Here is a 23,255-nt window from a genome sequence, read left to right as displayed (position 1 = left end):
AACAACGAAATCAAGACGGCCGTCACTGTAGTTGCTAGGACATAATACGGCACCTTCCTGTTTGCAGCCTGAGAATTTCTTGTTATTTGATACATCCCGGCTGTAGTGGTGAAATCTCCCGGCATTCCGTTCCACTCAATGCACGTAACAAGGCTCTTAATGGCGCTTTTTTTGTGCATTGCGTTCGAAAGAGGAGCAGAGCTGATAAAGGCGGCGATACCCATCTGCCATCTGCTCTTTCTGCTGATGATCTCTAACTTTACTTGACTAATCGGCCAGCAAGCTCATGAGAAAGTGCTTCACGGTGATGTTTGAGGCTCTTTTCACCAGTAGATGTGAAACTTGCCAATAATTGTAAAATTTGAAAGGCTTACTGGTAGAAAATGTCTCGTACGTGAGATGTACTACATTTTCCGAGGATGGTTGCTGGTTGAGAAGTTCGTTGGAGGCTCATAAAAGCAGCAGTACCAAGCTGAACGAAAAGTGCAGTTCACCTGTTTCGTCTGCGCAAGATAGTGCAATTGTGTTAAAATATCAGAAATACGTTATTATCATAATTTTTTACTTCATGGCATATTTATTAATACACTACAATTCTTTAAAGCAAACATTACCTCTAAATTCTGCTGTGTCACATGAACTGAAAGAATACTGAGTCTTCATGCGAAATAAATATTGTTAATGAGTCATACCTACAATACGTCTACAACCACTTCGGCTTTTCCCGTGCCCCGCCGCGGTGACTCAGTGGTTACGGCGCTCGGCTTCTGACCCGAAATGCGCGGGTTCGATCCTGGCCGCGGCGGCTGAATTTCGATGAAGGCGCAATTCTAGAGGCTCGTGTGCTGTACGATGTCTGTGCACGTTAAAGAACGCCAGATGGCCGAAATTTCCGGAGCCACTTACTACGGCGTCCCTCATAGCCTGAGTTGCTTTAGAACGATAAACCCCAATAAACCTAAACTTTTTCCCCGTGGCAAATATTTCCTAAATCTGGAGCCACGACAACCCATAGTCGCACTATTTCCGATATTTCGCAGGGCTAGTTCAAAATGCTCTTTTTCATAGAATCAGGTTCATCCTGATCACACATCCTAATTGTTTGCTTCCAAGCCGTGTGGCGTGGCTCTCTAGAATATTCCACAGTCCTCTGCTTGGAAGGATTGGTTTGATATGATGCTTGTGTACGAGAAATTAGGGTCGTTAAGAATACGAAACGAGCGGAGCTGCACGTCTCAGGATGAAGCCACGCTTGGGCAGTATATTTTCGTCAAACTGTATATGCTGCTCATGGCGTTCTATCGAATTACTTCACTTTGTGCCGAAGACTAGAACGCAGCAGGATATCATTTATTGAAAGTTGCACCTGCATTAAATCTCGTACTGGGTCTTGATTGCAGAACTCCATTTTTTTGTAGACTCTGCTCCGGACCCCAGAAACGAAATTGTCGTAAGAGAACTGATGAAGTATGCATAACTTTGTAGAACATTTCCTCACTTCTGCCCTTAAATCTCACATGGCATTCATGGAATCGATTTGGATGTGCTTTTCCCCGCTTCCCTCCTCACTAAAGCTGCGGTGCGCCTCCTTGGTCAAAGACTCGGAGCCGCAGATTTTCTTGATATTGTTCACAGCGCAACAAGAACGGGAAAAACGAAAGACGATAGAGTAACACAAACAAGCGCTGACTATCAACTAGTTTTTGTTGTGTTACTTGTGTTGTGTTTGTGTTCTTGTTTGTGTTACTCTATCGTCTTTCGTTTTTCCCGTTCTTGTTGCGCTGTGAACAATATCATGATTACTTACCAACTCGCCCAGATTTCTGCTTTGCTGAACGCAGATTTTCTGACTCCCTTTACCTTTGGTGTCACTTAAAACCGTGCTAAAATTTTAATTTAGGACAGATATTTCAGCATTTTCTCTATGATTGCGAGCACTTGCACCTTTGCAACGCATGTAGTGGGCGGATCGATTTGGGCTGCTACTTGCAGGAAGCCTTCTTTAAGCTTTCTTCATCACAGAAAAGAGGTTTCGTGCACTTTTTTGCACAATTTATTTTCTGCAAAGGTGAGATGGGGGAGGGAGAGTAGTGTTGACCTTGGGTTTCTCCTTAAATCTCCGGCTGTAACCCCTTGTACTCGCATTAAACTCCACATAAGAAAGGACATAAACGCACGGCAGATTATTACTTTCACGAAAAAACACAACTAAATAAGAAGGCAAGAATATATTCGCCTGTCAGTTTCACTAGAGAAACAGAGTAGCCAACGTGCACCCTAAATACGCACACTTTCCGAAGGGCCCAAAAGCGCAAGCTCCCCGGTTTGTTGTTTTGTTGTTAAGATACCTTTTAGTCTCCTAGTGTTCTACTGCAAGTAGCAAGAAATGTCCAAACTGAATCCACACTTGCCGCTCAGCTAAGTCCTAGGCAGTCGTGCGGTTTCACGCTGAATCTGTTTCAAAATAATTTGCCGCTCAGTTCAAGCTGACCACGCCCTCCACTCCCTCCGAGGAGGGAACAGCCAGTTGTATGAGTTTGAAAGCTTCTTTTACAAGCCTATATATGGCCTACCTCTACCGCGTAGGCGTACATAATTGGATTCACAAAGAGTAACGCCTCCAGCATCTGGCTTTCAGCCGCAGTTTACACACACTCCTTGCTTTTCACCCTAAGGTCGACGTCTGCAATACCGTATGGGCCTATAAATTCCTAGCGCTGCCGGTGTGGTCGTCTAAAAATTGAAAGGCAAATTTGAAAGAAATAAGCAAAATAATTCTGCAAGGCAGCTGACGTTGTTTTCTTCTAGAACTGGATGTTCCCGCCCTAAAGAAAAATGTGTGCAATCCACAGCCAATGCGAAAGAAATCCCACCCCTCCGCATTTCATTACGCGATAACTTTCAGCTATATAAGATCAGCTTGCCAACGAGTAGTCGACTTGCTTTTTGGAAGAATCTCTGCAGCTACGGTGCTAAGGTTTGGAAACATAGTTTTTGTTGTTGAAGTCAACAGGATATTTTGGTAAGTGTTCAATCTATGTGATGTCATATTTTTCCTGTATTTCCCGACACAAGGTAACTTTTTCCATTCACGGAGAGTAGTTCAAGTAGAGCTCGTGCAACACAAATTGCCCTGGGCTGAATCTTGATATATATAATTTGTTTCATCAAGCAAGTCATTCAAGCCTTCGAGAGCAATCATGTTTTGTGCCACTATGACTTACACAACCCCCCAAAGTAGCTATTTTAGCTGCAACGTATGTTTAGGGTACTATTGTGTTCGTTTATTTCAGTTTCACGATACAGCAGAAGCGCTGTGCATGCAAGTTTATTTTGTTTGAATCTCTGAAGCAAAAATTCAAGAACATGCTCTATAATCGTAGCCGAAAAACATTTTTGTGCTGCTGAATGGTTCCCGTCTAACTTTTTCGAGAGTGGCAGTATTTTTGAAGTCCACCCGAAAAAAAAAAACGCCTCCATCGATACGTCTTCTCTTGGCCTAAGAATGATCTTATCGTCTCTCTGATTACTGAAAACGGTTTGGTCGCTTGTGCTGGCAGTGAAAACTCGTGCCCATAATCATTCCTTTGTTATTTTCTGCTTTGTTATGGACAGTCTTCTTATTACGATTCCTAAGGAACTATGTCCATTCGCTGGTGGAGATTCCGAGTAAAAATCAGGAATCATCCCTTTATTTTATGCTCTGTTACGAGCAATCTGCTGCATTGCGATTCCTTAAAACCACGTCCATTCTGTGCAGAAGATGGCACAGGAAGAACTTATTTGCAAGGCTACGTTTTTATGCGCAACTCATCGAGTTCCTGGCTCCATTTTATGCCTCATTGATTCATGATGAGAATGTGTGGAGGAGCCGGAGGAGGGATGGGGGGGCTAATGTAGAACTGCGTTGGTGTAGAGATGGTTAGGCATCTGTCACAGCCGCACTGCTTTCTTTATTCATAAACTAATCGGAACAGATGAAACCAGATAACAACCTAATACATTGAGAAACATTTAATAGAACTCTTTCTCGTAAATAGTTTAGACCTATGCGAAAACAGGGTTTAAAAAATAAGACATCCATAGCTAAACTGATAAATTATTCACCCGTTTTAGTACTACGAAAAGCTTAACCTTCCTGGCGCAAAGAAACAATGCTTCATGAAATGCTCTTGAGTATACAGAATTCTCGGTATGAAGTACTAGGGTCCCAAGTGTGTTTTGAGGTTTTTGGAGCTTATTTGCGAAGTGTTCAAATCGCGGAAGTAAAAGAATCTACAAAGGAATTCATGACCCCTACTTTTCTTGCTTCGTCGAATTTTAAGGAAATGTTTTTGTGAAAAATTAGCCATATTTATGCATATATCTGCCACTGAATCAACGCCCACATTATGCCACCTTAAAGTAAATTGCTACTTTTTTGAGAAACTTCAGATGATGTTTATCTTCGATGTTTTCCTGCACAAACTCATGCAATCTCATTTGCATGGTGAGGGAACAGTGCAAGGTAGAAGACAGAAGGAGAGAACTAGACAGACAGACAGACAGATTCGTTTGACATCATGTGCACACAATGTCGGGAACATGAGCAAAAGCCGGAAAAAGAGCGGCTTGACAGGGCCCATGTTACCTATTAAAAAAGGCTACATATGTTATGAATTCTGGTAACAAATACAATTTGACAACAGCAACGATTAGGAAATGGTACAAAGATCACCTTTCAAAATATAGTTTAGTATTCAGTTCGACATAGGAGCATGAAGTAGCAATGAGGGTTATTAAGAAAGTCAATTTGGAATACAAGTGATTAGGATATGTTACAATAATAATGCTTATTAATAGTTTACTATACAATTCAACATAGCGATATGAAGTACCAATCAAAAATGCAAAACAGAGTTTGGAAAATACAAAACTATCAGAAATTATCACAGTTCAACTCAAACAGTATGAAAAAGTTTACCACACAGACATTGATCGCTGGACACAAATGATCATGTAATATTGCCGAGTGAGTTGAGTAATGATGGCAGTCTGTAACTTAGTGCCTGGGTTCCGTGTTACTTCATGTTTTTGGAATGTACCATGTTTCGTTATGCCGGGTATCGTAAGCGTTAGTATTCTTGTGAGGTTAGATAGCTCTTGAAATAAATTGTTACCCTGTTTTTTACTTCCTATAAATCGCCTAAGGAGTAAGTCATTGTATATGGAATTCATGGTGGCTATGGAAAGTCTGATAAAAAGTGGTTCTGTGTGAGCAAGGCGCGGTGCGTTAGCAATTGCACGGACAGCTTTCTTTTGTAATAATGACCGCAAGGTGGCGCCGCCCTGGTTAGCTGGCTGACTATCATGCTCCGTTTTTCACCTGCCCCTGGCGTGGTCCAGGGCCTAGCCCGCCCCTGGATTTACACTCCATCGCGTCAGGAAGACATCCGCACCACGTGGACACCATTGGCATCACGGCCCGCTGTCGAGCTGGCGCTCCAAGCTTCTCCAAAAATCTGCTGCGGCGCGGCGCCTCACTAACCCTAACGCGCCGCGCCTGCACCTCTGGCATGCAGCGTCTCAACAAGCCCCTGAAGCCGAGACCCAGCCATACCTCGCCGGTGTCAACTTCTTCCGACGCGGCCGCCGCGGGGCCTACTCCAACCACGCTTACAGCCATGTCTCAACCGGCTGCGTTCAACACCGGCCACACCACTGCGCCCCTTCCCGTCGCGTTCACCGACGCTGGGAGCTCCGAATCGACATCCGCAACGCAGCCGGCAGCGTTCGTCACCGCCGCGGCGTCCACTGCTGGCCAACTCCACGCATTAAGGGAAGCCAAGAGCTTCGGGCCCACAGACGCATCGCAGTCGACTGCGTTCGTCGCCGCCGCCAGTGCCGCCGCACCTACTCGGACCACACTTCCCGCTGACAGCAAGTCCAGCACCTTGGTACCTGCGTCGCAGATTGCGGCTCAGGCTGACGACACAGCAGACATGGACCTTACGGCGTCCCCGGTCGACGGCCATCTCATTGCGGCCCCTGAGGTCGGCTGGACCACCATCGGTGCCTGCCGTAAGCCTGCCTCCGCCACCCGGCCCCGCACCGAGCTCATCACAGTTGTCATCCAGCTTCCCCCTGGCACCCTCAACCCCAAGATACCGCTCTACGACGTGCTCGCCGCAGTCGTCTCAGCTGCACAACTTTCCTCCGAGAGCAGTGCGGAGATTACCCTGCAGGCCTAGCCAGCCCAAAGCCTCGTCTTTTTAAAAACTCAATCCCCTCTCACCGCCCACCTCCTGCTTTCTATCACGCATCTTCAGCTTCACGGTAAGCCTATCACCATTAAAACATATGCCCCTAATCCTCCCATCTCATGCCTCGGCGTAATCCATAACGTCGGTGGCCACTTCACCCCTGATGACCTCATGCTTGATATCGAATCATTCAAAACCGATATTCTTGCTGCTCGTATGATGGGCACCACTCAATCGGTGCTCATAACTTTCGCTGGAACCGTAATCCCCCACTTTGTGTATTTCAAACGCGTTGCCTTCCGGTGCCGTCCCCATAAGCCTAAGCCTCCCACCTGTACCCGTTGTCTCGCTCTTGGACACCGCGCCCACCATTGTCCACAGCACAGCGTTCCGGAAAAGTGCCGTCGCTGTGCTGCTCCTCTACCCGCCGACCCTTCCGCTCATGTATGTGCCCAGCCCTGGTGCGTTCATTGCCAGGTAAACACCCACCCCTCCCTCGACCCCACTTGCCCCTTTCTCCTCGGTAAACAACGCGAGTGTGCCAAAGCTGCGTACCTACGACGCCTAGCTTTGCGCCGGGCCACGCAACCCACCACCTCCTCCTCCTCTAATCATGAACCTCCGTCAGCTCCGGTCACGTCACCACCAGGCTCCTACGCCGCCAAAGTTAAAGGCTCCTCGGTTCCAGCGTCCCTTTCCAGCGTCTCTTCCACTGCACCACCCTCTCCATCACTGACTGACGAGAGCCGCTCCTTCGACCTCCGGCTCGCTATGCTGGAACGCCAGCAGCGAGAAGAACAGCGCATTTCCTACGACCTACAACAACAGATCCACGCCATGACCCAAACCCTCCAGACAACCACCTCCTCTCTTACCTCCCAGCTTACCAAGCTAAATGAGCACCTTGCCACACTCACCACTCCCTCCTCCACCACCCAGGTCGCCCCTTTGGCTGATCTTCTCGAAACCACCACACAGGCACACCAGACTCGCTTGGTTCAGCTAGAGACATCGGTTCTGCAGGTTCTTACCACCCTCCAAGCACAATCCAAACAATTAGAATCCTTCACTTCTACGCTCCAATCCCTGCATGAGTCACTGCCCCCGGCCAAAAAGAAGGAACGCGTACCCTCACGAAGTTCTACCTCTACACTATCGTAATGGCTTTTGGCGAGGACCTCGAGATTGTGCAGTGGAACTGCCGAAATCTGTGCCATAATAAGACCCCCCTCCACCAGTATCTACTCGCCCGCCCCTCCCTGCCCCATTTTCAGGAGACCCGGATGGCCCGCACTGTCGCAGGCTACCGCGCCTACCATGCCACTACGGCCACACCACTTGCGTCTATTTATGTACGTAGCGACGTGCTCGTGGAGCCACTTGATATCCCCTCCGTCCTTCTTAAATATTTAGTTGCTGTGGTCTATTACCACCCTTCTTCCCGCGTCTCACTCGCCCTTTTGTCTTTCTACAACCCCCCTGTTACCTCCTCTTTATTTTCCGCCCTGGGCAAGTTCCTTCACTCTCTTCCTTCTAACTCCCATCTCCTCATTGGTGGTGACTTTAATGCCCCTCACACACTCTGGGGCTACCCTCAATCCCTCAAACCCGGCCGCCTCCTCCACTGTCTGGCCCAGGAACGCCACCTCACCCTTCTCAATACTCCTGGCTCCCCTACTCGAACGGGCACTCTACAACACCCGATCTCACTTTCTCTCGGGGTTCACTTTCATTTCACTGGCAAGTGACAGCCGAAACTCTTCTATGTGACCACTATCTTGTCCACATTTCCACCTCTCTTTCCCACATCCCTCGATGTCATCCGGTCACTCATACTGACTGGCACGCCTTCCGCGCTAATCTCGCCTCTGACTCCTTTCAATCCTACGACGACTGGACGTCGCGCATCACTGCAGCGCTCACGTCCAGTAGCCGTCGTGTTCGCTCTTGTCACCCAGTCCCAGACCCAGATCCTCACCTACTCTGTTTATGGCGTCGCCGTAAACGTCTTCAACGCTCCTTCCGCTGCCAACCCCACAATGCCCAACTTTCTTCCCGGATCACTGCTCTGCGGGCCGGGATCGTCGCCCACTGCGCCTCACTCGAGCACTCTCGTTGGAGTGCTCTTTGTGACCGTCTTGACTCTGCATTGCACTCGCGATCCACATGGTCTCTCTTCAAATCCCTCCTTGGCACTAAGCCTGCCCTTGCTCCCACTCTAGCAAAAGACCTCACTCAAGGAACTCCCTCCGATGTTTTTGATCAGCTCGCCTCTCTCTATCTCCCGCCCCCTCTGGCACCCTCCTACCCGGTGTACTGCGGTGGACCTAACCCCGATCTGGACCAATCTGGAGCTCGAATCGGCTCTGGCTGCTAATGCTACACGCTCGGCTCCCTGTGAGGATGCGATTACATGCACCACACTTCGCAACCTTCCTGACTGCGCCAAAGAATTCCTCCTTAAAACCTACAATGATGCATGGGACAGCGGCTGCCTGCCGAGCTCCTGGACCTCCTCCCTCATTTCTATGATTCCAAAGCCGGGCAAGCCTCCCTCTCTCTCTAACCTCCGCCCAATCTCCCTGACATCATGTGTTGGTAAGACCCTTGAGCGAATGGCCCTGACTCGCCTCTCTAATTTTCTCGAGACGAGGGAGTTCTTCCCTCATTCTCTCATCGGCTTCCGACGCCACGTCTGTGCACAGGACAAGTTTCTGGTTCTCCAGCACACGTTTCTGTCACCTACCCCCACTCAGATTCACGCACTTGTGACCGTCGATGTTCGCAAGGCCTTCGACGGTGTTTGCCACGACCACATCATTTCCCAACTCGCCTCCCTAGACTGTGGCTCCCACATGTACTGTTATATCCGCTCATTCCTCTCTAAACGTGTCGATCTCTTTCGAGTCGAAACCTATCTGTCCGACCCCCACAACCTCACCCGAGGCACTCCTCAAGGTGCTGTTCTCTCTCCTACCCTTTACAATCTTGCTATGGCCCCTCTCGCCTCCCAGCTAGCTGAAATTCCCGACCTGCATCATATATTTTACGCCGATGACATCACTCTCTGGTGTTCGTCTGGCTCTCCCGGTCACGCACAGGACACCCTGGAACGTGGCCTAGATCTCATCGACTCCTTTCTCACCACTGCTGGCCTCTCTCCTGCTCCTGAAAAATCTGAGCTCCTTCTCCTCAACCATTCCTCATACCAGCGCTCACACAACCAATTCGTCTCTCTCCACCTTTCTGGCTCTCCCATTCCTGTCGTCACTCAGTGCAAAGTTCTTGGCTTTCCTTTGCATGCAGCCAAGAACGTGCAAGCCCTCCATCGTGCTGTCACCACCTGCCACTCCGTAACTCACCTCCTGCGGCGCGTGGTCACTCGGCGCTCAGGTCTCCACGAGGCTCATGCGTGCCGAGTTGCCCACGCGCTGGCCCTCAACAAGGTCTTGTACTTTGCACCCTACGTTTCCTTCAATCAGACTCAACTTAACGCTCTTGAGACTGCCCTTGTGGGCCTCTACAAGGCAGCTCTCAACCTCCCTATCTCTACCTATACTGCAAAGATCTTTGCAACAGGCCTCTTTCATCCTCTCCGTTCTCTGCTCTCTCTCCATCATGACTCGCAGATTGCCCGGCTTTCCCTTATCCGTCAGGGTCAGTGGTTACTGACTGAAGCGGGTATCTCGCCCATTCCCTGCGCCCCGTTTACCTCTCCTATTCCCACCCCGGCTCCCAATCTTCGGATCCTCCCCCTTCCGTCCAACATGTCCCCGTTCTGCACGCCGGCCGTCGTCATGCGGCCGCACAGCACCATTCCCCTCTCTTTGATACCCAGGGTGTAGCTTACACGGATGCCTCCTTCGTGGCTCCTCGAGGTTCCTTCGGATACGCCCTGTACCACCCCCACCTCCCCGCTCCTGAAACACACCAGCGGGCCGTTTCTACGCCCTCCGGATGCATTGTCCCTCGAGGTCCTCGCCATTGCGCATGCCCTCCAGTCATTTGCCCGCCTTCCCCTCTTCAAGAGTACACAGTCTATTCAGACTCACAAGCCGCTATACACCACATACAGAAACGCACCCTAACCCTTTCTCTTCAACAGGAGGTCGAACGAGCGGTCTCCGCATTGCAGCCTTCCATCGTTTTCCTCCGCTGGGTCCCTGGGCATTCAGGGATTGACGGCAATGAGCTGGCTCATCAGCTCGCCCGTGACACACTTTTCCGGGCACCGTTGATCCCCTGGTCCAAGCCCTCGGAGGACGGTGGGAGACTCACCCTTCGCCGCACCATAAAAGAGGTCTACCTCGAGCTCCGCCTCGACAAACGCCTTTACCCTCCCCCTCATCCATCACTCACAGTGCCGGAGGCTCGCCTTCTTCGGCACGTTCAAATGAATGCAGTCATCACCCCGTCTCGCCTCTTTCTCTATCGCTATCGATCGGACCCTTCCTGTCCCAACTGCCCCTGTATCTATGCGGACCTTGCTCATTGCCTCTTCTATTGCCCGGCTGCTCAGCAGTCGGGTTCCTACCCCCCACCTTCTTTATCCATCACCACCTGGCTCGACTGGCTTGGCGCTGAAGGGGAGGAAGAACAGCGACTTCTGGTCGCCGAGGCGGTCGACATGCTCGGCCTGTAAATTTTGGCCGAATAAACGTCTTCTACTACTACTACTTTAACAGCTTAGTAATGTTAGTTGCGTTGGCGGTACCCCAGACCAGGTGGCAATAGTTAATATGCGATAAATATAGTGAAATATATATTAGCACCTTAATGGCCCGTGGTAAGAAAAAGCGTAATCTTGTTAATATGCCAACACCTTTCGCAAGTTTTTTAAGAATGAGTTGAACGTGATTATTCCATGTTAGGTGTGCGTCAAATATAACTCCAAGACTTTTTGTGTACGTAACAAGTTCAATGCTCGGGCATTCGCGGGCGTTCGCATGTGGACGGACGCACTCCACATCGGCTCCGTGTCTTTTCGAAGATTCCGACCGAATTTTCACGTGGGCCACCGAAACTTTTCGGCTACATCGACGGATAACGTCACCTGGACCACGGCGACACCACTCTTGAGCCGGTAGGCCCATTTTTTGGACTTTTATCGGACTTTTGAGTGGCCACCTGCGGCCGGGAGCGCTGAGCCTAGCGTAGGCCTTGCGCGCTCCCGGGGCGGCCCCGTGCGGTGCTTGCGTGTCTAGACATCGGCCAGCATGGAACCCCGGGACGCTGACGACCCTATCATGAATGAACCTACCCGGACCTCGGCCCAAGGTTCGGCGAATATTGAAGGTACGGGGGAATCTCCTGCCGCGTCGCCGGTCAATGCGAGCCCCGGACTCGGGGACGCAGTGACCGAGGCCATGGAGACCTCGCCACCGCAGCGGGACGACGGGGCCGACATCGACCCACTGCAAGACGAAGACATGGATCGTTGGGAGCTTGTTTCTTACAAACGGCGCCTAAAAAGGAAAGGCTCGAAGAAAGGCTCGAAGGGGCCAGGCGATCCCCGGGAAGAAGCAAACAAGATAGCGCCGACAGCCGCAGCTGGTGGAGCAGAGACGCAAGCGAGTGGCGTGCCGCGCTTTACATTAAAACCACATCTGGCGGGAGCGCAGCGGCAGATAAGGCCACGTCCGCCGCCGCTACCGAAGGATGATATCAAGATCATTTATCGCCCCAAGGGAGGCCTAAAAATCAGGGAAATCCGTGTCGACCAGGCAATGCAAGCCCTCGTCGCGGCCAGCGGATGAAAGATCAAAGAATAAGACTTCATCATGAGACTCCGGCCCGGATCGAACATCATGATTGCGAGCACGCCCGACCTGGACATCGGCGACGTGCTCAGGAAGATCGAAAAGCTCACGATCAATGACCAGACGTATGCGACCAACACCTATCCAGCCCTACCGGACGACCTGAAGCGTGCGGTAATCCACGGCGTCATGCCGGGGCAATCACCGGCCCTACTGAAATCGAGGCTGCGGCTTCGATCCCAAGGAGTGAAGATCCTGGAAGCGAGAATGCTGGGCAAGTCGGAAACTGCGCTCATCACGTTCGACGGCCCGTATATCCCGCAGTGGGTCATCTACCGCTCCGGAGAATTCAAGACCTACCCATATCGTCCTACGAGGCAGATCTGCTACGTGTGCGGAGAGCAAGGCCATCGTTCGGACGTCTGTCCAACGCCGAACACCAAGCTCTGCAGGACGTGCGGCACACACGACCCACCAGAAGGCCACCCGTGCAAGGCCAAATGCATGGTGTGCGAAGGCGACCACGTCACCAGGGAGTGCCGTCGACGCCTCAAGACTACTGACGAGCTCCGGGGCAGCACGACCGGCGGCCGGCAGTCCCGGAAACAACAATGGCAGCAGCAGCAGCAGCAGCAGCAGCCGCAGCAGCAGCAGCAGCAGCAGCAGCAGCAGCAGCAGCGGCAACAACAACAACTGACGCAGCAGCAACAACCGCAGCAGCAGCAGCGGAACCCGCACCTGAGTCGAGAGCGCCGACCCAGGTGGCTTAGCTCGGAGCGGGACCATGGCCGCTCCTCGAGCCGAGGCCCTAGCACCGTGGGAGATCGCAGCCAGAGCCGATCCAGGGATGACTCTTTCCCGCCGCTCAACCGGTCAACGGCCAAGCCGAAGCAGCAGCAGCAGCAGCCGCCGCAGAAACAACAGAAGAAGGGCGGCGTCAAGGTGAGCTGGGGAGCGGGCTCTCCAAACCCACTGATTCCGCACTCGGATCAAGATAATATTATGCGCAACTCGAAAGAAATTAAAGCACTAAGAGAGGAGAATGCACATCTCCGAAAAAAAATCGATGACCTCATTAAAGAGATGCAGGCTCAGAGAACAGGGCACGTACCGCGGCCCCCGACCCCGGCGGCCGAAGTGCAACGATCTCCAACCCCCTTAGCAGTGAACCCCGAAGAATTAAGAGCTTTCATGCAGCGCATGGATGATTTCATGATTCGCACCGAAGGACAGTTCCGCCAAACTCATGCAAGATTAGATGCCATGCAGGTCCAACTCAACCTGTCAGAACAGAACGTCACATTACTACAGCAAAAAGTTTCGTTGCAGGACCAAAGTTTCCGCAACCACGTCAAAAGTCAAAATACGCAACGAATAACAAACGAGGCCCGGGACAGGCTCATACACGAGCGCCGTTTCGGAACTGAAGGCTCCACTCAGAACAATGCCCAAAACCATGGCTAAACAAACTCCACTTGAAATCTGGCAATGGAACTGCAGGGGGTACCGCCAAAAGCAGGGACTCCTAATGCAGTTTTTACATACGCAAGGCTCCACACCCGATATAATAGCTTTACAGGAAACTAACACGACACCTTCACTCAGGGGATATACGTGCTACGATAGCGGACGCACGGCAACCTTGGTCAGCAAAACGTTGGTAGCCATAGCCCATGACCAAATTCCCAACACCAAAATTGAACACTTAGTGACGGAAATTATTCCCAAAAAGAAGCGTAAGAAAAAGAGTGTCTTTATCGTAAACCTCTACAGCCCGCCTCGCCAGCGGGACGCGAATTTTGATACACTCTTTCTAGGGGCCAGCAAACTTGCGAAAAGCAACTCGTTGCTCATTGTAGGCGACTTCAACGCTCGCGGACAGCAATGGGGATACCCCACTAATAATCACAAAGGTATACAGGTCGAGGACGCGGCGGAAGCGAGCCAATGTACCCTCTTAACAGACGAACTTCAACCCACGCGCCTTGGCACTTCGATCTGCCCGGATACGTGTCCAGACTTAACGTTTGTCAGGGGAGTGAAGCACGCAACGTGGGAGAATCTGCTGGAGAATCTAGGCAGTGACCACTATATCCTGAAGACCACGATAGCAGCCACCAACATCAAGCGCAAGCTCGGCACAGCCAAGATCACCAACTGGCCGGCTTTCCGCAAGGCTTGCGCGGACCTGGAAGGGGGGATTACTTCCATAGATGATTGGTGCCAACAACTTAAAGACATCCAGAAGCGGTACACTCAGGAAGTGGATCGCACCGAGCAAACACCAGAGGTGGACCCTCGGCTCATCAGGCTATGGGAGGCACGTCGAGGACTCACCAAGCGCTGGAAGAAGCAGCGCTTTAACAGGAAGCTCAAGCTCAAGATCGCAGAAGTCACCAAGATAGCGGAGGAGTACGCGACCCAACTGGCCAGGCAGAGCTGGCAGCAGTTCAGTAGCTCGCTGGACGGCACCCTCAGCACGGCCAAAACGTGGTGTATACTCAAGACCCTCCTCGACCCTACCCAAACCAGGGCCGAAAGCGGGAAAGCTATCCGCAGACTCGTCCACACCTTCGAGGGTACGGAACAGGAACTGCTAGATAAGGCCAAAGAGAAATGCTACGGCACGACCTTGCCTGCGGCATACGCGAAACCATACCTGGGGAAACCGAACACCCACTTAGACAGGCCGATCACCAGGGAAGAAGTGTTCGCTGCCATAAAGGCATGCACGCGCAACACTGCGGCGGGAGCAGACAAGATCCAGAACGCACTCATACGCAACCTCAGCGACGAGGCGGTCGACCAACTGACCACCTTCCTCAACGGGCACTGGGCCGCAGGAACGGTTCCTGAAGAGTGAAAGCATGCAGAGGTCGTAATGATCCCCAAACCGGGTAAGAAACTCCAGATCGAAAATCTCCGACCTATCTCACTCACCTCCTGCCTAGGCAAGCTCTACGAGCGAGTCGTTACTCGGAGGCTCCAAAGCTACATGGAAGACGAAGACCTGTACCCCCACAGTATGTTCGGCTTCCGAGCCCACCTCTCCACCCAGGACGTCCTCTTACAACTGAAAGAGGAAGTCCTCACCAACGTCCCGAGCGTAGGCGAGAAAATGGTTATGGCCCTGGACATCAAAGGAGCCTTTGACAACGTTAGCCACACGGCTGTAATGGAAGGACTTGACAACCTCCACTGCGGCGAGAAGATTCACAGCTACGTGAAGGCCTTTCTCTCCAACCGCACTGCAACGGTTGGGCTCGGAGACCTTCGCAGCGCTAAATTTTCGACCCCCAACAAAGGCACACCTCAAGGGTCCGTCATCTCGCCACTACTTTTCAACGTGGCCATGATCGGCCTCGCGAGACAACTCGAGAAGATCGAAGGCATACAGCACGCAATATAAGCTGACGACGTCACGGTCTGGGTTACCACTGGGTCGCTCGGCCAGAAAGAAGAACGACTGCAAGCAGCGGCTACCTGCGTGGAAGAATATGTCAGTGCACGAGGCCTCGCCTGCTCCAGCGCAAAATCAGAACTCCTGCGAGTCCACAAAGGGAAACACAAGGAAGGGTCCCTCAATGTCTCCCTCGAAGGACAGCTAATTCCCGAACGAGACAAGATACGAGTCTTGGGAATGTGGCTGCAGAGCAACCAGCGATGCGGCCATACGCTCGGCCTTCTCAAGCAATCGACCACTCAGGTCGCCAGAATGATCACGCGCGTGTCGCAGAAGCGGAGCGGCATGCGAGAGGGGGATACCCTGCGCCTGGTTCAGAGCCTAGTGGTCAGTCGCGTGGGTTACGCCCTCCCGTACTTCAACCTCAACAAAGGAGAAGTGGATAGTGCAGATACCATACTCCGCAAAGCTTACAAGACTGCCCTGCATCTACCAATGACCACCTCCAACGAAAAACTACTGGCTCTTGGAATTCACAACACCTTCGAAGAGATCAAAGAAGCCCAACTGGTCACGCAGTTAGCTAGGCTCCAGCAGACTCCTACGGGGCGCTCGCTCCTTAGGCGACTGGGGCTAGGCCGAACTGCGGAATTCGAGAATCGTACTGCGAGCATACCGGACGCAATTCGCCAGACGCTAAAGGTTCGCTCCCTTCCCCGGAACATGGACCCCAACTTGCATGCGGCCCGTAGGGCAGCCCGGGCGAGGTATGTACAACAAAATCTAGCTACAAAATCCACAACGGTATACACGGACGCGGCTCCGTATACAGGAAGCTCACATAACAGCACAGTGGCGGTAGTTATTGATTCGAACTTAAAGGAATTAGCTAGCGCCTCAGTGAGGGATTGCACGGTAACCGAAGGGGAGGAGCTGGCCGTAGCTCTAGCGGCGGTAGCCGGTTATCGAAGCAACATGTCCCTTACCATCCTTACAGATTCGAGAGAAGCGTGCCGTAACTACATGAACGGCCTCATAGGTCGCGCCGCGCTCCGGCTCCTCCAGAGCGCGACCCCACCAAAAGTCACACACAGTATTTACTGGGTGCCAGGACACACCGACATAGCCGGGAACGAACGCGCCGACGAGGTAGCTCGAGGGTATACGAGCCGAGCTTCCTCCCAATCGGACGATCTACCCGACCGAGTCAGCCCTACGTACTCAGACATTCTCAACTACTATAAGGGGGTACGGATCCGCTATCCGCCGCCTCATCCTGATCTAAATCAACTAGAGGCAGTGTATTGGCGAAGATTGCAGACAGGAACATTCCCAAACCTGCATATCCTTAGCAAGATTTACCCGACGCAATATCGGGACACTTGCCCGTGGTGTGGTAGCAAACCATCGTTGTACCACATCACGTGGGAATGCAGTAAAAACGACAACTTTCGCAGAGACCCGAGTGCAGAACAGTGGGAGAGCCGGCTCTCCAGCGGCGATCTGGGTTGCCAACAAGGTCTTATCCAGCACGCCCAACGAGCAGCGAAGCTCAGCGGGGCCCTGGAATAGGGGCACCGACCCTGTGAGAAGAAGGAAGATGGACCTCTTCTTTCTCGTCTGCTACTAGCACCTTTCTAGAGAAATTAAAGTCTTTCCTACCTAATGCTCGATGTACCTATAACGAGGTCACTGTTAATGAAGGTGTTTTTATTTTTTGCTTGAAATAACACGGCCTTAGTTTTAGTGCTATTAATAGAAAGTGAGTTGAATGTGCTCCATTCGTGTTATTTACTTAGGAAATTATTCCATTGTGTCACAAGATCATTAGGATCGGAAGAAGTAAAAAACAGGCTGGCATCGTCAGCATATACAATGAATTTCGCAGTATTATCAATGTTTGTGATGTCGTTAATGTACAGATTAAACAGGAAGGGCCGAAGAATACTTCCTTGTGGTATCCCAGAATTAATTTCCATGATGTCAGAGGTGTGGGTGTTGATGATAACCCGCTGGCTGCGATGCTGTATGTATGATCTCAGTAGATCTAGAAATACTCCTCTAAACCCTTAAAGGTGCACTGAAGAGGATTCTGAACGCGTCTTTTTGCCGCGGGAACTCGATCTACACGTTCCTAGCATTCTTAGAAAGTGCAACTTATTGCCCTGTATGGCCAATTTCGCTAATTAAATCGAATTAACGTCCGGCTCCCGCCCTTTTTTTTGAATTCTGCCTCGTACGATGGGCGGAGTCGACCAACGCGTGAGGTTCCTTTCAGCCAGCTCCGTGGAGGCTTTGCTTTCGCTTTATTTTGTTTTTTAGGTTTCCATGAATAAACAGTTTCATTCGCAGATAATATAGCCGCAAAATAAGCCCGCAGAAATAAAAATACGCGCGGACTATTTCCTACTACGGACTACTACGTATTACTCCGCCGATGGCAGAGCGGCAAGCCGCCACGGGATTGGGTGAAAGGCACTCCACGCGTTGGTCGACTCCGCCCACCGTACGAGGCAGAATTCAAAAAAAAGGGCGGGAGCCGGCCGTTAATTCGATTTAATTAGGGAAATCGGCCACACAGGGCAATAAGTCGAAGTTTCTAAGAATGCTCGGAACGTGTAGATCGAGTTCCCGCGGCAAAAAGACAAGTTCAGATTCCTCTTCAGTGCACCTTTAAAGCTCAAGTTTCTTTAATAATGTTTTATGATTAATGCTATTGAATGTTTTTCAAAAGTGAACAAAAATACCTAGAGTTAAAAGTTTGTTTTCTATTGCCTTCAAAATTAGTTCTTTTTGGGTTAAAAGTGCCAACTCTGCTGAACGACCTTTGCGGAATCCAAATTGAGAATTCGTCAGTATGTTATGTTTATCACGAAATGTCGTCATCCTGTCATTAATTAACTTTTCTATGCCTTTCGAGAATACTAGAAGGATACATATTGCTCGGTAGTTGAACATTTCTTTTTTATCGCCACCTTTAAAAAGAACGCTAACTGTTGCTAGCTGCATTGCTTCAGGAAATATGCCTTGCGTAAAGCAGATATTATAGATATGCGTAAGGACGGGAGCTAGGATATGTATGACGTACTTGATTGGTCCTATTTGAACGACAAACACGGGCGTTCGTTGTGTATCGTCCCTTGCGCTGTTGCCGCACCATGCAATAGAGCCAACTAGCCCGCCAACTCTCTCTTCTAATCACATTTACCTCTGCACTGCATATAGTGAACGGAGGAATAGCCTAGCGATTACTTGTTACATGAACCGTAGATACGTCTTTTAGAAGTACAGAAAGGTGGGCAGGTTGGTTATTACTTAAAATTAGCGCTCGTGTTGTCGTGTTTGTTCCGTCCTCGTGTTTTTTTCCGCGCTGTTTTACCATGGATACGTCTTTTCTTTTACATCTTTTCTTTTACAGGCTCAGCAAAGAAAGAAAAATGATTCTCGGTACTTTCTTCATCCTGTGCCTTGGGTTTTGCGCTGCGGAAAGTGAGTCCTTTGGATGTGCTTAAAAAGCATAACTTTAAAGAGATGATGCTCAGTTTTAGTAATATCGGTAATGTTTTTGTTTGCACTATTACTATTGAAATTTAACAGCGTATAATTGCGGCTGATAATTTGCAATCAAATAAATGACTTAAAAGGCACGCCATCCTTTTAAGTCAGTATTGCTTCTTATCAAGAGGTAATCTCTTGACCTTAGTAGGAATATCTCAGATGCAGAGCGAATTTCTATTACTCAGGAGTTATGAACTCAAACCCGGATTTCCATGTTGACGTAAGAGACATAGTCGGTGGTAAAAAAAGGGGCGAGCGTTCACACATACCAAACAAGCTCCACGTCTCAGCTCGTCAAGGTTTATCAAATGCTGATGTACACATTAACCCTTAATCTGCCACTCCCGAGATAACTCGGGCTACCACATATGCACACCCGCTGGCTCTCCCGAGTTAACTCGTTTTGGCTTTTTAACTCACACCCTGCCGCTCCCAATAATACTCCTGTAAAACAAAAAACTATGCATACATGTAGCGCCATCTATGGAGAGACTCCGTAAATTGATAGATCTTGTAGGGTAAATTTTAAACAACAGTTGCCGCGCCCGTTTCCACATCCGAGTCACTTCGTTTTGGCCCAGGGTTGCCAGGTTTGGCGATTTCTCGCCAAATTGGCTACTTTTAGAGGCGTCTGGCGACAAAAATTTGAGGTTGGCGACTTGGCTACTTTTTGGCGACTTTTTTCGCCAATAATTCGTATACTACTGAGTTTTACCGACATGTTACATGCACTTTAAAAATAGAAATGGTTGCTATACGAAGCAGAAAGAGGCGCCAGTAGGCATATGTACCCCCTTTGCCAAAAGTAACCGAGCAACAGGTTTTTGCTTCTCAAACGTATAACGGAGCGTTTACAGCAGCCCCAAAGAGCGAACGGTGGCATAATGTAAGTTCAAGGTCTCACCTTTCTTTACACAGAATCAGAGCTTAAGGACTGCCATATCGCTACGAAACAAACCAGCTCTGCCCGGTTACTTTTAGCAAAGACTGTATATGACAGACGCGATTTTTGGCGGGAACACCGAGGAAAAAGAAAGACGCCCAGGCTTACCTCGGTTAAGCCAAGAATGCGTTGCATATTGCGCGGTCTTTTTGCGCGAGGTATTGCTTGGCGGCACTCGATTTTCACAGCATCTTTTCCTCCGTGACGTATGGACGGATGGATGAATGGATAGGAGCGCCCCCTTTGAAACGGGGCAGTGGCAACCGCCACCATGCTCAGCCGTCCTTTTTTTTCTTCTTTCTTTCTCTTTTTTTCACACGGTTTGGTGACGTGACGTCATCACGTGACGTCATGTCACGTGGTTTGGTGGCTGCCCGGCCACCAAAAGTTAAGCTGAAAGTTAAGGATGTCTTCTAAATGATTGGTATGATTGCCACACTTCCTATAGTTTTCAAATGGTGACATGTGACATACAATAAATACTTGATCTACTTCGTGAGCATCCGGAATGGAGACATTTTTACTTTCGGTCACCCATAACGGTCTTTCTTCCTTGCAGCCACACGGAATGCGGGTGTTTTCACTTATGATCGACCTAAACAGCGGTTATTTCGGTTAACAAATAGTAAAACATCTTTTTGTCTGGAGAAATTCTTTAGCACATGTATCGATGTAAAAAAATATTAATAATTCTCGTTTTCTCCTACTTTGCCGACTTTTTTGGCTACTAAATGAAATGTTTGTCCCAGTTGGCGCCTTTTTTGCTACTTTTCGGAAATGTTTGGCGCTTTTCTTCCCCGAGGACCTGGCAACCCTGTTTTGGCCTGCGCACAGCAGCCATGAGGCTATGTGCCACACTCGTCCGCGCTTTGACGGACGAAGAAATTCAAAATTGCTTGTGAATACGGAGTATAATGATAATGAGAACGAGGAAGGAGCCCACCTAAGTGCCTTGTCGAGTGATGGCAGATTTTACAACTAATATCTATAAGATTATCCTGAATAAACATGTCTACATGTCCTGCAGAGCACTTTAGTGTGTTACTAGCAAAAAATTTCCAGGAAACTAACATGCAAAAAAAAAACCCGGCAGGGTGTGTGCAGATGTGAGTAAAAAAACCTAGCAGTGAATGGGTTAAGGAAAACAGCTCAACACGCTACTTTAAGAGAACTAGGACGCGTACAAACTCGATCAAAATTTCAGTGCCGCTGGCAAGTTCCAAATGCTAATTTATTAGAAGGCGATCATTTGCTTCTGTTCATCAGAAAATTTGTGAGCTGACTCGCGGTAACACTGAAGTCGTTTATTTACCATTTAGTTTGGCCACGTGTGTAATACTGAAGTTCAGGACTTAAGTTTGGCAGATGTCACCTATTAACAAGGTGAAACTACGTGAGCTGGAATATAAAATAATGTTATATTAAAAGTAAACAGATATTACCTTTTTATCAGTCTGTGGATGCAGAAAGCGATTTGCTAATGAATGTAGAGCCTGGACAAAACAAAAGGTGGATAAAATTGATGAAAACAAATTTAGACAAAAAATCATCAACCAGAAAAATTGCGCGTTGAATGATATGGAGTACCGCCGAATATCACATAAGGTCAACAGTCGAACTAAAGCACCTGATCAAGCTGATAGGAAGGTGAGCGAGTTAAAATAGGCCCGAATAGTACCTTCTGCAAACTGCGCGTACAGAGAATTTTATCTTCTTTTGCTGCTTCGTTTCGTTTCTGTATTGCAATCTTGATATGCGAATTTTCTGGTCGACTGTTATTTTGATTGAGCGGATATTTAAAAATTCGATTTTACTCTGTGTTGAGGTCTGTACATAGTTCCAGAGGCCTGAGAAGCCAGCCTTTTACCAGAGCGGCCCCTTTCTACGGAAAGGAAACTGAAGAATTAATTTTCATTTGAATTCCCGGGCTTAGTACCATCTCCATTTCAGGAGCTTGATTCAAGATTCTTGTCTTCGAGACACCACTATGGTGTGCCTCACTTTTGCCCTTGTCCTCTTCCTGCTGTATTTCCGACAGAAATCCTGTATTTTTCTAGCTTCAGAGCTCATTTTCTCCTAATATTTGAAGATACAGACATCTCTTAATAGGGCCTCATCGTTGTACAGGCCTCCTTTGGTAGCATTCTGTGGGCGCTGAAGTTGACCGCGGTTTTCTTTTTATTACGGTGCACTCCGACGTCCCTACCTGCCTAACACCCCGATAAAGTGCCTGGCCGTGCTTGAAAAATTGAGAGCTAGGCGAACAGCACGGAGAAAGGAGTAAGCCACAGAGCACGATCAATGGCAGGTATTTGAGATGTAGCTTCAGTTCTAAATCCTTCAATCAACGAATAATAAGTAGCAGGTACAGTGAACTTTTAGAGCATATAGCCTCCGCTAACAGTAGTGAAAAGGCAAATGCTCATTGGTGCACTGGTAATACGGGTGGCTGGCGCTAGCTTCTATAAATCATGATTTTCAAATGGTGCTTTTGCTTTGAATGCCGCGGCGGCGCATGGGTGTGGGAGAAGCATGTTTCTGTTTTATGTACGTTAAAACCAGTTATTTATAGTGTGAGAAATGTTTGGAACGCGCTAGTATGCTGTGTAATGGGTTTTTCGGGTGCGCCTCGGAAGGGTACAAGGCGACGAAGTTAACGCTAGGCATTGAAGATCAGCACTTGCCGATGAACAAGAAAAACGTCTGCGCAAGGCAAGGCTTGCTCGTGAATCGTGGGAACGCCGTATTGGCAGCCACGATGAAAGGAAATTGGACGCTGCTTGTGGGCTTTCTTTTATGTCTACTGCGGGCATATAGGACTATGCAATCGCGTGATCAAGAGCCTATGGAATACTAGCAGCTGTCGTCCTTACCACCGATTTTAGACTTATCGGCTCAGTGAGGTGGACAACTACTACGCAAGAGATCGGGGACCTTCGCTGCAACAGCTAAAACTCTAAAAGCTCAAACCGGTGATAACTGGCTCGCGTGAGCGTCATTGAAATAGGAGACTTCTTTCTCTGCCAGGAAAAGCGCAAACACATTCGTACGTTTCTCCATGATTCGCTGCTTGGTGAAGACTGTTTTTTTGCCCTACTATTCGTAAGTTCCTATTTAGGGGCCGTACGACTAAAATGCTATCTAAAAGTAGTGAACTGCCTAACTCTTTTTTTGTGGTGAGAGTGTTTTTCACCATGCTACTTCAGTCAGGTATTGCCAAGTCGATCAGTTCAACCTGCTTCAATTTTAAGATATGTTGGAGGATTGCCGTCAGCAACATTAGTGGCGCATCTCGTAAATTTAACGCTATTTCTTTGGATTTTATGAATATGCTGGTTATATTCTTAAAA

At 49.3% G+C, this 23,255-nt stretch overlaps 1 protein-coding gene across 1 annotated transcript in view; it reads left to right on the top strand.

Moving 5' to 3' along the window:
- Positions 1 to 11,430: 11,430 nt before the first annotated feature.
- The window catches only part of LOC149324527 (uncharacterized), a 30,706-nt gene continuing 18,881 nt past the window's right edge, over positions 11,431 to 23,255 (top strand). The window contains 1 exon segment of the mRNA XM_089565451.1: positions 11,431 to 13,007. Within this exon segment, the coding sequence (XP_089421577.1) occupies positions 11,459 to 13,007 (1,549 nt within the window). The 5' untranslated portion in view covers positions 11,431 to 11,458.

Source organism: Amblyomma mixtum, unplaced genomic scaffold (genome assembly GCF_055824585.1).
Source record: "Amblyomma mixtum isolate Tamu unplaced genomic scaffold, ASM5582458v1 scaffold_26, whole genome shotgun sequence".
Taxonomy (NCBI): domain Eukaryota; kingdom Metazoa; phylum Arthropoda; class Arachnida; order Ixodida; family Ixodidae; genus Amblyomma; species Amblyomma mixtum.
The sequence above is the reverse complement of the archived record's forward strand: the minus strand, read 5'-3'. Positions and strand labels throughout refer to the sequence as shown.